The sequence below is a fragment of the Lytechinus pictus genome, chromosome 2, assembly GCF_037042905.1.
Source record: "Lytechinus pictus isolate F3 Inbred chromosome 2, Lp3.0, whole genome shotgun sequence".
NCBI classification, from domain to species: Eukaryota; Metazoa; Echinodermata; class Echinoidea; order Temnopleuroida; family Toxopneustidae; genus Lytechinus; species Lytechinus pictus.
This window is the reverse complement of record NC_087246.1, coordinates 14,160,430-14,176,603: the sequence shown is the minus strand read 5'-3', so window position 1 is coordinate 14,176,603 and position 16,174 is coordinate 14,160,430. Positions and strand designations below refer to the sequence as shown.

General features: G+C 35.2%; 1 protein-coding gene across 1 annotated transcript; it reads left to right on the top strand.

Moving 5' to 3' along the window:
• Positions 1-9,238: 9,238 nt before the first annotated feature.
• On the top strand, positions 9,239-15,821 carry LOC129254763 (kin of IRRE-like protein 2). Its single transcript, XM_054893280.2, has one exon. The coding sequence runs from the start codon at positions 10,015-10,017 to the stop codon at positions 11,518-11,520; it is 1,506 nt and encodes a 501-aa protein (XP_054749255.2). The 5' UTR covers positions 9,239-10,014; the 3' UTR covers positions 11,521-15,821.
• Positions 15,822-16,174: the final 353 nt, after the last annotated feature.

Genomic DNA, 16,174 nt, shown 5'->3' with positions numbered 1-16,174 from the left:
CAAAGGGAAGAAAGAAAGCCTATTATCTTGCAAGTTCAATGCCCAGATTTACCCCATACATGTCCTGTTCGTAAGCTGTCATCCTAGATACATAAATGCATATAACTCTTACTCACATTCTCTCCATAAAAGCCAGATACTTTACCCCATCCATTTATTTGTCTGTCTGTTTTGATGGAGACATGAGAAAGAGACAAACAACCTCTTCAACAAAAACCTCAAAAAGGAGGCTTAAAAGAGGAGGGATAAATTGTTAACTTTGCCTTGGCACTGGCATGAAAAGTCTTATAGTAAGCATCGATTTGGGAGATTTACTTGATTTCAATAATATGCCTCTCAATTCTTAAAATCTTGAAAATATATTCATCATCTCATTTTTTTTATTCAAGGGGGCCGATAATAATTTTTTTTTCCATTTTCACCAGACATTCCTTGTTGTATTCAAGTACAATGAAAAGCCCAATATGCAAAGGTAATGGTATATTGGAATAGGGTCAAAAGACTAAATTCACACAATTGTTTATTCCACTATTCTTAGCTCAAAAAATGCATATTATACTTGGCACAGTTTAGAACTTCAGATTCAATTATTACAAATATGGTGGAACTTAATAGCCCACATCACTTATTTTCATTCCTAAAGACTTGGTTAAACATCCAGTTTCATAGAGCTCAGAGGGTAAAGATTATTCCTCTTTTCTTTCCTGAATTAAAACATGCATTGAAGAACAAATTTCAATCTTCCGAGCATTTCAGAGACAAGAGAGAGGGGTCTTTTTTTCAAGAATGGATAACAGTTGATGTCCATTAGTGGTGTCAGGTCCATGCCAGGTCTCCGCCAGAAACACAGTGGGGCATCTCAGTAAGGCTTTCATCTCGGTTATTATCAGGAGACCATGTTACTGAGATTGGACTAATTAGCTGCAGACTACGACACAACAATTAATGCATGGGGATAGGCCTCAGTCACAAACATTCCTCAGAAATATGCTTATGCACAAAGCATAACTGCTTTCATGTGTATACATATAGAAAATCTCATTTTTGTTTTTTAAACTAGACTGTAATATGTGAGAATTCTCATAAAATTTCAGTCTTCAATAATCTCCCTCGATTAAATTAAATTACACAATTTTAGACCTCCAAAATATCAACAACAATAAAATTGAAATTATCTACAGCAATTTTTTAATGGCTTTCGCTTTGGTTTTGTTCCCCCTTATTTTGTGGACTTTTATAAATTATATGTAGCTGTCATAGTCACAGCTACAACATATTCATTACCATGAATCTAATCCTATATCGGCTCATTTTCTCTGTCTGTATCCTACTTTATCCTGTATTAAATTCTAAATTGTAGACTCACATCACAATATCTCTTTGAATATCATATTTCCATGTTAAAGCTTTAATCCGATATTCTTTGGGCTCAAGTGCTTCTGCATCTATTTATCTTTTCAAATCTGTAACACCCCCCACCCCCACTCCCCCTCTCTTTCTCTCTCAATCATAGCAATATATTTCCTCATCTTTCACAACTCATAAAATATTATTAACTGCTAAACCAGCTTACAATAATCTCTCAGTTCTCTACAAGAGTGCCGTCCTCATCTATTTAATGGTCACAATGATTAGGTCTATCGCACCCAAGGGCAACCATCCTGCACTTACTACCCTAAATGCCAAAATAGGGCTCAATTCTAATCCATTTATAGACTATTGACATCTTTTGCACGGCAATTAATTTACAGAATTTCATCTCTACCTTTTTTCGTCATAATAAACATGGTTGATGTGCGCTCATCGTGATAATCATGATAATTATCATCCACTGTTAAAGCCTTGGAATATCACTTGGATACACTTTTATTAGACGCGAGTGATTAGATAAGTGCAACCATATCAATAGAAAGAGGAAAATGTATTTATTAATTCATCAAATTAATTAATAATTTGACGGTAGAGTAAATGGTGGTGTAAGGTTGTGTCATGCTTTTCCACATTTAATCAAGCCATGTTTTTAGAGAAGAGGCAGATAGTAAGATAATAATTAATTCTACAACAGGGTAATTTCATACATGTGTACATGTATGTCTTTCCCCCTACCTGTGGGAACCTTAAATTATTTGTCTCTGCTTTCTGGTTCATATCAAAAGTTGTAAAATAATGCTCTCAAGTTACCACGGCTTGAGCGGTTTGCAAAAGTGAGAAATGAATGAAAATGGGGGTGAGGCAGACAAAACAAATTATTCTCTCTTTCTCCCATCTAGCATGTTCCAAGATAAATTTTGCTTTATTGATCTCATTTCATTTGTTTTATTCAATTTTGTTGAAGTGTAATATTAAAGAGCTCTATATAGCACATAGACAGATAGAGCAATTTTAATTGATTATGCTCTATAAGCACTGGTTTATTACTACTATTATTTTTACTATTATTTTCCTCATTGGATATTATATATCATAATATTGGATATAATATCCAACTATATATCATTGGATACTATATGCCTACAGTAGAAATAAATTAAAAATCAAAATATGCCATTGATCTGCTAGAGACAATACACAGGATTTCATAATTATTTTAAAGGTTTACAATAGCTGTTTATTTTGTTTGAAGATCTCATATTGGCTACATGCAGCCTATAGAAGCAACAGAGGACTTACATGTTACATGTACATCCAATCCATAAAACCTATATAAAGACAATTTCAAGAAAACTGCACTATCATTCAATAATGAAAACTATAACACACAATTTGTCATCTATTTCAGACATTCTTTCATATTCTTAATAACAATGACAACAAAATTATAGATTATTTTTCAGTAACATACTAAGGCTCATTTTTGCAATGAACCAATGCACCAAGTGAAATTGGTAAAGCTATTTCTGAGAGCATTCTTCGAACCACAGATCTACCATACTTCAATAAGGAAAGCAGGTTAGACACTGGAAACCCCTCACTCTCAAATCCTCCCACAAAGTGTTCTCATATAGTATTCTATTTGAATTATTTTTAGCAAGCCAATTGGAACCTGTATTTTTTTTTCTATACTAAGGCAAGGCTTCCTCAAACATTTTGCTCATTTAATCACTAATGTAATTTGATATTCTACTATAAAAGGTATAAAAAAGCAAAGCTGAAGGATCATTCTAACGACTTTAATTCGAAGTTGATTTCCTCTTTAATCTGAGTCATAATCTTCGGATGTAACCTTTATTTGAACTACCACCTAGAGATAAAGCGTATCATCGGTAATTAGAAGATGGGACTCCCCATTATGTTTTCTCTGTCAGGGTAATTTATCATCTCTACAACAACCTTACTACAATAATGACCTCTTTGGCACTCCAACTGAACTAGCCTCATAATTTCATTTCAATCTTAATTAAAAAGCAGAATTGTAATTCAATATTTTGAAGATTTTTTAATTATATTATTCAAATTTTCCCTTGCATTAGCTGGTTGTTTTTTAGGCGAGGGGAGGGGTTTGTTGAGAGTCTTTTACGCTCAGTCATTGTGTTCTACAAGATGGATTCAATATTTCTTTCTCTCTCACGTCTTTATTCTTCATTTTCTATATATTACAATATCATATACCATCATTCCCTCCTGACCATCTTAATTTCAATTTCTTACTATCTTACCATTTTTGTCAGCTTTCACCCCCACCCCCTTCCTAATTTCCATAAAGGGATGGTCCGGGCTGAAAATATTTATATCTTAATACAGAGTAGAATTCACTGAGCAAAATGCCAAAAATTTCATCAAAATCGGATAACAAATAATAAAGTTATTGAAGTTTAAAGTTTAGCAATATTTTGTGAAAACAGTCGTCATGAATATTCATTAGGTGGGCTGATGATGTCACATCTCCACTTTCCGTCTTCTTATGTTATTACATAAAATCACAATTTTTTTCATTATTTCATACTTGTGTGAATAATATGTCTCCCTTATAATGAAATAAGTTGCAGCAATAAATATCAAATGCACTAAATCAGTTGTCATTCCAATTTTTCTACTTCTTGGAGGAAAAAAATTGAATGAACCTCATTTCATATAATAAAATACAAAAGAACAAGTGGAGATGTGACATCATCAGCCCACCTAATGAATATTCATGACGACTGTTTTCCCCAAACATTGCTAAACTTTAAAATTCAATAACTTTGTTATTTGTTATCCGAATTTGATGAAATTTTTGGCATTGTGCTTAGTGAATTCTACTCTATTTATTAAGCTATAAATACTTTCAGCCCGGACCATCCCTTTAATAGTTTGATATCCTATTATAATTCTCTTTCATCCTTCCCTCAATATATTTCCATATCTAATCAACTTTTCCATAGTAGGCCTAATTACTAACTCAATTTGCATGCCTATGCATTATTTTCATTATGTCCAACAAACACACTTGAAAAAATAACTGATCATACAGTTATGTTAAAATACTCATAACTTCTCTGAAGGAATGACTTCCTTTTATGTTTTTTTTTTAATTATAGCTAATATCAAGCTATCAATAGTTCTTTATCAAAATAATGAACACTGGGTCAAATCCATCAGCATGATTACAGATACTTCCTTCTGAAGACAAACAGGAAAAAGAAGAAATGCCCCCCCCCCCCCCCGCGCCCTAAAGATGCATTGATTCATACACATAAAGATGCATAGAGAAGGAAGCGCTTTCCTTGTTATTCTTTCCTCTTTTCCCGCGTTTTCTGCATCCCCTTCCCTCCTTTTTCCCAACCAACGCCCCCTTCCCTGATGCTAGCTCTCTGAAGTTCAATGGACAGAAAACAAACGGCATTGTCTTTCGTGGTAAATCACGGAACCAGGTGGTCACTCGGCATGAATGGCCGCTCTAACCTCGATTCCGCACAAGTTGTGGTTGCACCGCCACCAGTCGGCCCCGCTACGGAGACCCAAATACTATAAAAGACATGAAAAGGAGATAGATATTAAAATCTTGGCTTGAATGAAAAGGGAATTCTATGATACACAAATTTGACTATTCTCATATTTCAGGCTTTAATTTGTTATGTTTGAATAGGATGATTGGAGTAAGAGAGGGCAATGACTTGTAACCCTCCTCAGTAAGACCAACCAAATATAAAAGTTGAGTTTGATCATTGACAAAACAGTAAATGAAATTTAAGTTAAAAAGTCAGATCTAATTTATGGCATTGTGAAGATATGCTCACTTTTATAAAAACACTAGTGAGCACATGACTGGTCTTAACTTTTATGCAAATGAGTGAGCAGAAGATATCATAAGCCCATTAAAATTTTCATCATTTCATTATCCAAAATCATAATTGAAATGACTATTATGCAGGTAGTGACATGTCTTTGACAATACTTTTGACTTTAATTCTGAGATTTCAAATTCAAATTATTTCCACATCTCTAAACACAAGATACAATGCATCAAGGATCATTTTCTGTAGATGCCACACATTAAACAAATACATTTTACATAAAGTTTTTCCATTGACTTACACCAGTCACATGCAGTAATTATTAATTATCAATCTGAAAACGCTGTAAACAAAATTGAATATCATAAGCATTCAAAAAGGGTTTGCGTCTTATCCCTCAGACAAATAACAACATCTGGGTCCCGTAACACAAAGGTTAGCGATTAATTGCTAAATGAAATGACCTATCAAAATCATCGTTGTATGAGCGTTTTGCTCAGTAGACTGACTAGGAAGCAATCAAAATTGTTCTTTCAAATTAGCGATCGATCGCTAACCTTTGTGTTACAGGGCCCTGATCATAATGATGATCTAAATGGATTATAATAGTCAATATTCTGGTGATATAACATTTGGTTATTCATGCCTCTGAAAATCATTATAATGACACAGCACAGCAATATAAAATTACCTTCACAACCAGGAGGATGCAGGAGGGGATGGTAGAGCTTGCTTTTGTTACATCTTCTGCACACTAACATTCAGTATCAGGGTAAAGTTAACCAAAAGTTAAACACACTGGGAGTAGGGGCTACAAGCCCTTGTACCCTCATTTCTATGCGGTGATGGACAGATATCAAGCAATAAGAAACATTGAGGAAATCTATCACTTTCTTGAAAAGATGACTAAAGTTACTTTGAAACCTCTAATACTATCCAAAGTGAAAACCATACCAGTCTCTGTGTCTTTGAGTAGAGACTATGAAAATACCCAGGTTCTTCTTTCATCCTGCCTGGTGCACCATCCCGCCACACCCATTCATTGTAATCACAGGCGCCCCTGCACAAGAAAAGACATGGCACGTGCCCATTTATATTCATTGATAACCCACCTCAATACGGCCTCCAAATTCCCACACAGACTCCCCTTTAAAAAAAGAAACCACCCTTGACACAAATCAAAGCAGAATTATCCATAATGCCGATATTTGATGGTATTTGATACGGCTCTGTTACCGGTGAAACACAACCATAAAAGCCATCCTTCTCAATATCGAAACGAGAGATTTTCCGCAAATTGAGACGTTTGTGGGATTAGGGTTTATTTGTATGAGCTCACATCCATCATTATGCTTGTCTGGATAGTGACACTGATGTTGTCAACGCAAATAGAAAGATATCTTCCAATTGAAGATATTCCAAAGACAAACTAAATAATGCTGCTCTCTTCAAATGGTTTGTGTTTTACTGAAACTGGATCTTTCATAATTGTCAAGGACTTCAGAGGAGATCACATTTAATGAAGAAACATGGTTTCATTGTGATTTCTTTATTTTATAAAATGTTTTATTTGCACTAAAGGACATGCACACAGCTCATGATAAGAACCACAAGCTCGCACAAAATCTTCATGGTATTAGCCTATTATTTTTTTTATAGATTTTGGTGGATTTTTAGAATCGGATTTATTGAGTAACAGCGACAGAAACAGTGTGGGTAAATAGAAAATGAAAGTGAAAAAAAAAAAAATACCTTGCTATCTGGTTCTTAAGATATCAGCAATCCCTGCACCAAGTTTCATTCAGGATATAGCTTTCCATAGATCATAGACTTTCTTAAAATCTAGATTAACTACAAACCTATAACAATATTTCCCATTCAGATAACCAATCATGCAATACCTTCTCATCATAATGATTTTCACAATGCTATGGCAAAATATGAAATAGGATTGAATAGAATCACTGCCTCACAAACAATATCAGTTCAAGTTCAAGCAAAGAGTCATAAACATAACTGAACACATCAAAGGCGTCTACTTTAGAATTGGCAGTAAATTCCCCTCATCACTTTATATCTATCGCCTAAGAAATGTACAATTCCAAATAAAATAGATTCCCATCACTTTGGAGTGGCTATCTAGCACGTACCCATATCTCCCCCTTCTATCACCATGTCCCATCCTCCTCATACAAACTCAAGTTTATCACCATGAAGCATCATTTGAGATATATTTATGGCACGAGGAATTTTAATTAGGCAAATCCCATGACAATTTTCCAGGGACAAGATTTGAAATCAGGAGGAAACTGTGGAAAGAAATCTGAGATTTGAGGCAGCGAAGCTGAAGGAATGGATGGAGGGCAGAGAGGTGGGGGTTAGTTAATATGTAAAGGTATCTTATTACACATACAAACATATACAGACAATCAAATATATACAAAATATACAGTACATGAATAACATAAAACATGTTCTTATAACAACCAAGACAACGACAGGGTGACAATGGATGAATGCCAAAATAGTTTTATGATACAACATTTAAGATGGAACTAACAAAGCAACACCATGGCCATATTTGGTAATTAAACAACTCTTACAAGACATAAGATTTTAGAAGTCGAACTAAATATAACTAAGAACATAAAAAATTAAAATGAGGATGAGAAACATATGTTAAATGATAAGAAAGAAGTTGTACTTGATCTAATGAATGCAAGCATTGTGAATAATATCAGTATGGCACATTAAGACATATGTTAATCAAATATGAAATATTCAGAATGCATATATATATATATACCCCTTGAACTATGAACATAAAAATTAATGTGAGAGCTATGAATACAAAAGAATAACCCCAAAAGAATGGGAAAAAATTGAAAAGTATATCAAAGAACAGACAACTGGAATAATTAAGGAGTTATTTTCAGACAGGGGTGTTGTATAGTCCCTCTGGGAACCAATCAGTGTCATTGCATGAAGGTCGCACCAGACACGTGCCATGAATAGACTCAAGGGGGCAAGATTGCACCCCAGTGAACTAAAGGTTGTGGTATCTCACAGAGTAGCGGGTCTTTCTGAAGAATTCAGTATGAAAAAGCAAGAGGATAAAGAATGAAGAGAGGGAGAAAGAAGAGAGAGGGAGAGGCAGAATGATACAATATAATATCTAGACTGATTGAGCACAGAGAAAAATTGAAAGAATAATAATATACTAAAAAAGAAATTTCAATTGCAACAGAGAGAAAAGGAAGCAGCACCATAAAAATAGATGAAACTTCTAAATACAGAAAAGAAGCATTGAGGTTGCTACGGATAAGTAGGAGATACAAATGCAAGAAAATATAATCCAAGAATATCCTCTATATGTATTGCTGCAATACTTCAGTACATTGCTACATTAATAGCTTCATGCATTGTCCATGACATAACAGAATGGGTGCCTTCAACCATTTATCATGTTAGAGTACGTTTCAATTCATTACCATTCTAAAATAACCATGAAATATAAACATGAACTCTTTTCAGTCAAAAAGCATGAACTATCTCTATTCTCTGAAGCTAAAGACAGGATTGAAATAGCTACTTCAGTACACACTTCCCTAAAAAGTGTGCCGTAGGTGTGGCTTAGCATCAAAAGTGTGCTGGAGGCGTGTCCTATGGCTTGGAGTGTGCCTGAAGTGTGGGTGGGCGGGACTTGCAGAGCAGAAGAGTGTGTGGGGTCTTTTCTTGATAAACACAACAATGAGTACACTTCGCACAGCTGTGCACTGCATCATCTCTGCCCTAATTGGCTCAGGCACTTTAGCAATTAGTCATGAATATGCATGATTCACAAAGCAGGGTGCAAATGAAATCCCTCAAAGTAAGCTCCACAATGTCTACAACACAGTGGAGGGATTGTGATTGGCTCTGAGTCATTGTAAAGGGGAATAAGAATCATGCATATGCATGATGGTAGAGGGAGACTATATTATCTTTTATATCATTACAGTCCTGCTTGGAAAAACTGGATGTATAGTTAGTTGCCTTTGCTAGCACTGTTCGATCAAAACACCTCCAGTTAGCCACCTAACCTGCGATATATGTTGTTAGACGGCCAACCTCTTTTTGTAAATAACATTTCATCACTAGACTGTTGTCGTTGTTTATCAGCTAATTATGTTCGAGAGTGGATGACTAATATCACATACTTTCATTTTATTTTTTTATATTTCTTACAGCGATTTGGATAACGAGCACTCATCCGGCATATGTTGTGAAGGAACTCGGTACTTTGGTTAATACATGAGGGTTGACAACAAAATTTTCTTCATATTTTGGCTTTTGTGAATTAATTTCCTTAATTTTCTCTGGAATTCAACTTGACCTCTTCTGACGATCACCTTGTTCTATCCGGAAGCGCAGATCACTTCAAGTACTTGGTGTTAATAAAGGATACGCAGCAATAAACATTATCTAGAAAGGTGAACATCTAGAGGATTTTCACATCCAGGAATCAAAGCAGACTGGAGATGTCTCTGAATTTTTAAACTATTTGCAGTTTGATCAGGACACTGAAATCAATTTCACATTGGAATTGTACAGACAATGAGATAAATTAATGGAATCTATTTTGTGAGTTGCTTCTTCAATCTTCACCTAACTCTTGAACAAATTATTTGATGTTACCAACTCTACTTTGTTAGTTCAATTGAGCGATAATATTTTCAAATATGCTGAGGTGAAAGCAGATCTTTAAGTACAAAACAATTTTGACAACTTTCTTACCTGGAAGATATAAACTGAAGGAGAAATGGCCGTGGTCAGTTATGATAACCTGAACATCTTGCTCATGAGCAAGGCATTGATAATGTTACACCTTGCATTAGGAGTTCTAAGCCAGGCGGTTCAATTTACAGTGCAGCCAAGTCCGGTTGCAGTCCTGGAAGGGAGAGCTGCAACAATGGATTGTAGCATCAGCAACCTCAACTCACGTCATAAGGTCCTGTGGTACAGAGGTGGAATCCTCCTTAGCAATGGTACAGCGATTGTTGGTCACCAGCTCAACGCCACCAGGTATTCCATCATGGTCAACACCAACTCCGGCCAGTATAACCTGCACATACGCTCCGTATCCAAATCAGATGATCACAGCTACGAGTGTGCGGTCGAGAGCATCTCAAATGCAGGGGTGACCCAGGAGGTTTTAAGATCCCGTAGTGCTCGTCTGGAAATTTACCATCTCCCTGACAGAAGTAGATTTCCACGCTGTGAGCCCCTGACAAAGCCCAACTACACCGAAGGTGAGTTTGTTACAATCTTGTGCAAGTCCGAGCGAGCTAACCCACCCGTAACCCTCAAATGGAAGCGCAATGGAATTCTTATATCACAAGTTCAAATCGATGACACTGTTACAACAGGATACCGTACTCTGCGACACAGGTTTCAGGCAGACGCAAGTTTGAATGGTGCCTCATTTGAGTGCCACGCAAGTAGCGAGGCCGATGATACATATTCGGAGCACTGTGTCCTAAGTGGTCTAAACGTGTTGTATAAACCACGAGTTAGCCTTGAAAAAGCAAATGATGCTGTCCATGCCGATCAAGAATTTGTATTCCAATGTATTGCGGATGCCAATCCAGGACCCAGCCATTATGTTTGGAAGAGAACACCTGAAATCCCTGCAGAGCGTGTCAAGTTCTCTCGGGACCAAACGCAAATGATCATTAGTCCAAGGGATATGGACAATGGCACACTTATCACATGCAACGTAAGTAATGCTATTGGAAGTCTCTCTTCCAGCTTGCTGATGATTGTCCAACCTGTAATTGTAGAAACCACCACTCCAAAGAGCAATGTTTCAACTGCTGTCACCATGCGACCAAAGACCTCAACAGACACCACTGCATACAAGCCAGATGTTGGTAGCTCTGCCTCAGAATCAGTGCCCTTGAGCCCAGAAATCCTTGCAATCATCATTGGTATCATTGGTCTGTTGATTCTCATAGTGCTTGTTATAACCCTTGGATATCTCTGCAGATGCTTCCCTGTCCAACACAAAGGCTCCTATGACAACAGTGTCTACGGATCCACCTTCGGGCCAAACTATGGTCCACATGAAAGGCCCATTTGGGACCAAACAAGTATTTATTTTGAGCCTAAGGATCATTTAAGAGAGCTCAACACGTGGCAGAGGACTCATCGCCCAGTGTGGCAAAGAAATGTAAGTGTACAAGTGCCCCATGTCGAGGAGGAAGATCCTCCATACCAAGAAATAGGACAAGACTGGGACGATGGTACGTACACAATGCAAATATAGCCTTTGCGCAAATTTCAACTTTTTACAAGCTTAGATCCAAATATCTTATACAGGAAAAACAGGCTCTTGACCACAATCATTCAACAGGAATATACAGTATGACAGGCAATTTCTTTTAAACATCCTACTACGAAATATGAGAAAATACAAAACATCTCAAAACTTCAGCAACTGATGGTTGAAATGTGTTTTGAGTGCTATCAGTTCATGTGGATGTGCTTTGCTTTGTTAAAGTGTTACAGTCCACTCTAATGCCTATCTGTTGAATGATGCATAAACAGATTGGAGGATTCTAACACCCTAACTGCTCCAATAAAAACATCAGACTCAAAGAGCATGGGCTCAACTATCTTCACAATGAACTAAAAAGCTATCGCCGCTTTGTTTTGCTCTTTATATTTGTAATGCAAGATGCATAGTAGCACTGAAAGAGAATGGACTTATAGGGGCAATTCTAAGAAACATCGGGTGTTGCTATATCAAAACAATATATATGAAAGGGTATTCAAATGAATATAATGTTCAAGTTTCATATACAGTATATCTAATCATACAAAAAGCCATGAAAATGAATTTGTCTAAACCGATGGCAGGTTACAGTTAAGAAAAATGATATGCATTTTTTTATATGAATGCATATCACAGCAATAATAAATGATCGAGGTAAAATATTTGATTTTTGCTGGTTATTTGTCATCAATATTCAAGGGCAGAGTTGTTTCTCCTTAGCTGTGCTATGTCATACCTTATGGCTACCATCAGGGACATATTGCTGCATTTTAAGACAAAAAAGAAACAATCCAATATAAATCTATCACTTGCATAATTACAGATTTATAAATTATTTCAGCATTTATATTAAACAGTTATGTACATAAGTAAATATACTATCCAAACACTTATTTTTGATGAAATGCACTTGGATCAATTTTTGTACATGTGATTTTGTTTTACATTTGAAATATGTTGTATTTTAATTACATTTATGTAAAAGAAATAGTTGCAATTCCTACCTTATTTTTAAATGAATGAGCAGGCTCAAAATATTTGTTCTCTAATTTCAGTTAATTGTTATAATATAATTTTTGCAATCATGAACACTCTTGTGTTAGACGTTTGCTAAATGTTAAATACCATCCCATTTTATTGCCATTAACTCAGCCCTATTGCGGGCAAGTTAAGTTGTAAATTATATTATAACTAATCATTATGTGCCTCATGTAAACTATGTTTGTATAAATGATATCCAAAATAATGATAATTCACATTCCATGAAAACGTTACACAGAACACAGCTGGTCATAATTAATACATAACTAAGGAAGATGTTGCCAGAAACTTATTTGCAATCGATTGCATATCTCACCAATTTGCGATTGATAAATGAACCACAGACTGTTTAAACTTAGGAAGTGTTTTTCTGCCAAGATTTGAAAATCTAAGTTTTAGTTTTGCTAACAAGTATCCATGCACTTGTGTTGGTCTTGGTCGTAACTGGTCGTATACTTAAATCCCTGTGACTTTTATCAGCTAACTTCTCATGCAACTGTGGAGAGAGATGTCTTGCATATTTTCTTATACATGATGGTGACAACTAAATAACATTTGATAAAAAATCAAGATGAATATCAAATTATTTGCTTTGTGATGTATGCATGGTTGTTGTTTTGATTTTGTCAAATAATATAACTAAAACATTACTTAATCAAAGCAATTACAATCTTTAGTTTCTGCCATTTCTGTTACTTTGAATACAATTATCTGCACTGCAAAAGCTGATGTCACTATTACTTGATAAAAATCCTATCTTTTAGAACATAACTTTCCATCGAAAATTCAAGATGTAAAATCTAATATTCTACTCTTTAATATATCAGTATGGTCATGCAATTTATGGCTGTAATAACCTAATCATATACACATTTTTTCGCAATTCAATTTATAGCCAATTAGTCCATTGAATTTTTCAACTTATTTCCTATCCACCGTAATAAAATAATGACTTAATCGGGAAGCCAGGCTCAAGCAGTGGACAATTATGGCTACTGAACAGTGGATAGGACCATCAAATGCCTTGTTGTTGTCATTAAGTGCAATATATGTCAAAGCTTCTGCTTAATTTATTAGATTATGTCGACATCTGCATTATTTGTCATGAAAAATTAATTTTGCTCATCACATATTAAAGGTATTGTGCAAAAAACAGGCGCAAAACCTGACAACCGCACAGCTTGGCAGAAGTTGATGTCTTAAGTGAGGGGGAAGTGGACAGTTGGGAGACATGAGCTAATTAAGGGGAAAATACCTTCAGATGTACATCTTTTTATTTACAAAAAAATATACAGTATAGATGCAATTGTATATATTTGCAATGGATGTGATATATTGTGGAAGTATGGTTTATTACAAGATCAGCATTCAATATGTAGATCTGGCAATGTGAGAAAATAATATGGATGATAACATGGTCTAAAATATGAAAATAAAAATGTATTATGTCAAAGCATTGTAGTATGTGAAATGACCTAAAATACAAAGTATCACTGTTTTTCTGCATTACTTGTTTTTAAGCTGTTCACATTACTCTAACAGATTATTTTTATTTTAATATTTTCTCTATTTAAAAAGGCAAACTTACAAAACATTTCATACATATTATTGGGCCCCCTTCTTATACCAGCAGCAATTCACTTTGCCAAAAAAAATGAGTATTTGTGTTGTATATTACTACTGCTTTTTTCACCTTGTCTCTTTAAAGGGTCACCTAACGTTAATGATTTCCCAAAAATTGGCAGTTATTTAATATGATTCAGTCATGCTTTCTTGAAGCTGGTGTTCCTATCAAGCCCGGCTAAGATTTTGATTAAACGAGAGAGCGTAACTGAGCTAGGATGAGTTTACCAGGGGCTGCGCTACGAATCTGCCACATGCTATACGCGATCAAACAGCTGTCTACAAGATTACCACCAGAACTTCAGAATGAAATTCAATACTGCCTTTTTTCTCCTCAATTTTTTCTCAAGCAAGACACTCAAGTCTCTACACACGCCATGTATATCTGTTATGTATTTTCTTGTTGCACTCTGAAAGTGATGTGAGCAGAAAAGCAAAGGAAAAGTTATCAAATAATGACAGATCTGTGATTTTGAGGGTTTAGAGGATGGTTCTTGTATTTAAGTCTATTTCAAAATTATCTGTAAGAACTTTTGCAGCAATTTTATAACATGGTCATTGATGTAACATAAGTCTTCTAATAGGGTTTACACTGCCAATCATAAGTATTTTTTTAATATTTTGTGATTACAAAGCGTATTTGCTACTTTCCTAATATAGTCTGCAACTTCTGAAAAGATTATTTCTTGATTCTTAGTTCAAAAAGTGGCCTTCGAATTGCAATGTTGTAAACTTTCTTAAATGCTCCTGTATTCCAGGTCCATTCCCCTTTACCTTTCTCAGCCCCAACCCCCCCCCCCCCTCCACCCAACCCCCTCCCCTATCTCTCCTCCTTCTCCCTCAATATTTCTCTTCTTATTGTCTCTCTCTCTCTCTCCTCTCTCTCTCACTGTCTATCTGCATATTTCATTTTTATTGCCTTCAGTTTTCTACTTCTGTTATGATTTTTTCTCACTCCCATTGTACTTACACCCCCCCCCCCCCTCTCTGTCTCTCCACATTTTTTTCACACTCTCAATGAATACAAGAATGACCTAAGTCCATGATAGTTCATTTTGAGTAATTTTTTTGTGCGTGTGTGTGTGTATATCCACTGACAATCTTAGTATTTTTCACTCATATGGGGTATTTTGGGTGAAATTCCGGGATACAAATTATATACAAGGTGGGCTTATGTATAATAAACAAGATCCCATGTTTTACTCAATTTAGCAAAGAGATGGACTTGGGCCATTATTATATTCATTTCCTCAATCATATCAATTATTCATTCGTCCACAATTGTATGGTTAATTATGATTTTGACAGTTATATTTGTATATGTCTCTTGCATAATTGATGTATATGTAAACTCGCAATATATCATAACATGAATTAAGCCATTTGGGCAATAGCACATACTATTTCACTCTCATATAACCTCCTGGTTATTCGAAAGCAGACAAAAATATTAACATGTTTTGTACACTCAGCTGATGTTTATTATTGTTGTTCTTCACAAATTGCCAGTATATATATTATTCAACAGAAAAGATGATTTCAAATGAAATTGTTTGTAACTTATTGATGTCAATTCACCAAACATGTGATATTATTATTTTGAATAAATTTCAAAAGATTGCAACATACATTACCAGTCTCTTTGTAATTTTGAGTATGAATGCTTGCATTTGTTTTCCACTGTTTCTGACTTCCAATGATAGATTGCCAGATAGGAGCAGAAAAATATTAACCCAAATCCTCAAAGAAATAGTAAAATTGTATCATTTGATTGTAGTTTATGGAAAAACAATGCAAATGGAGAAGGCAATATTTCAAAGATTTAAAAAACTCTACATTGTTCAGATGTAAAGATGGCATGGGCCAAATAGATCATGATTCTGCAAATGCATTACCAATTACTGTTATAAATGTGTGTCTTAACAATATTTGGAAAATGTAGCATTTCTACTATCTGCCAGCTTAACAGTGTAATGAAATA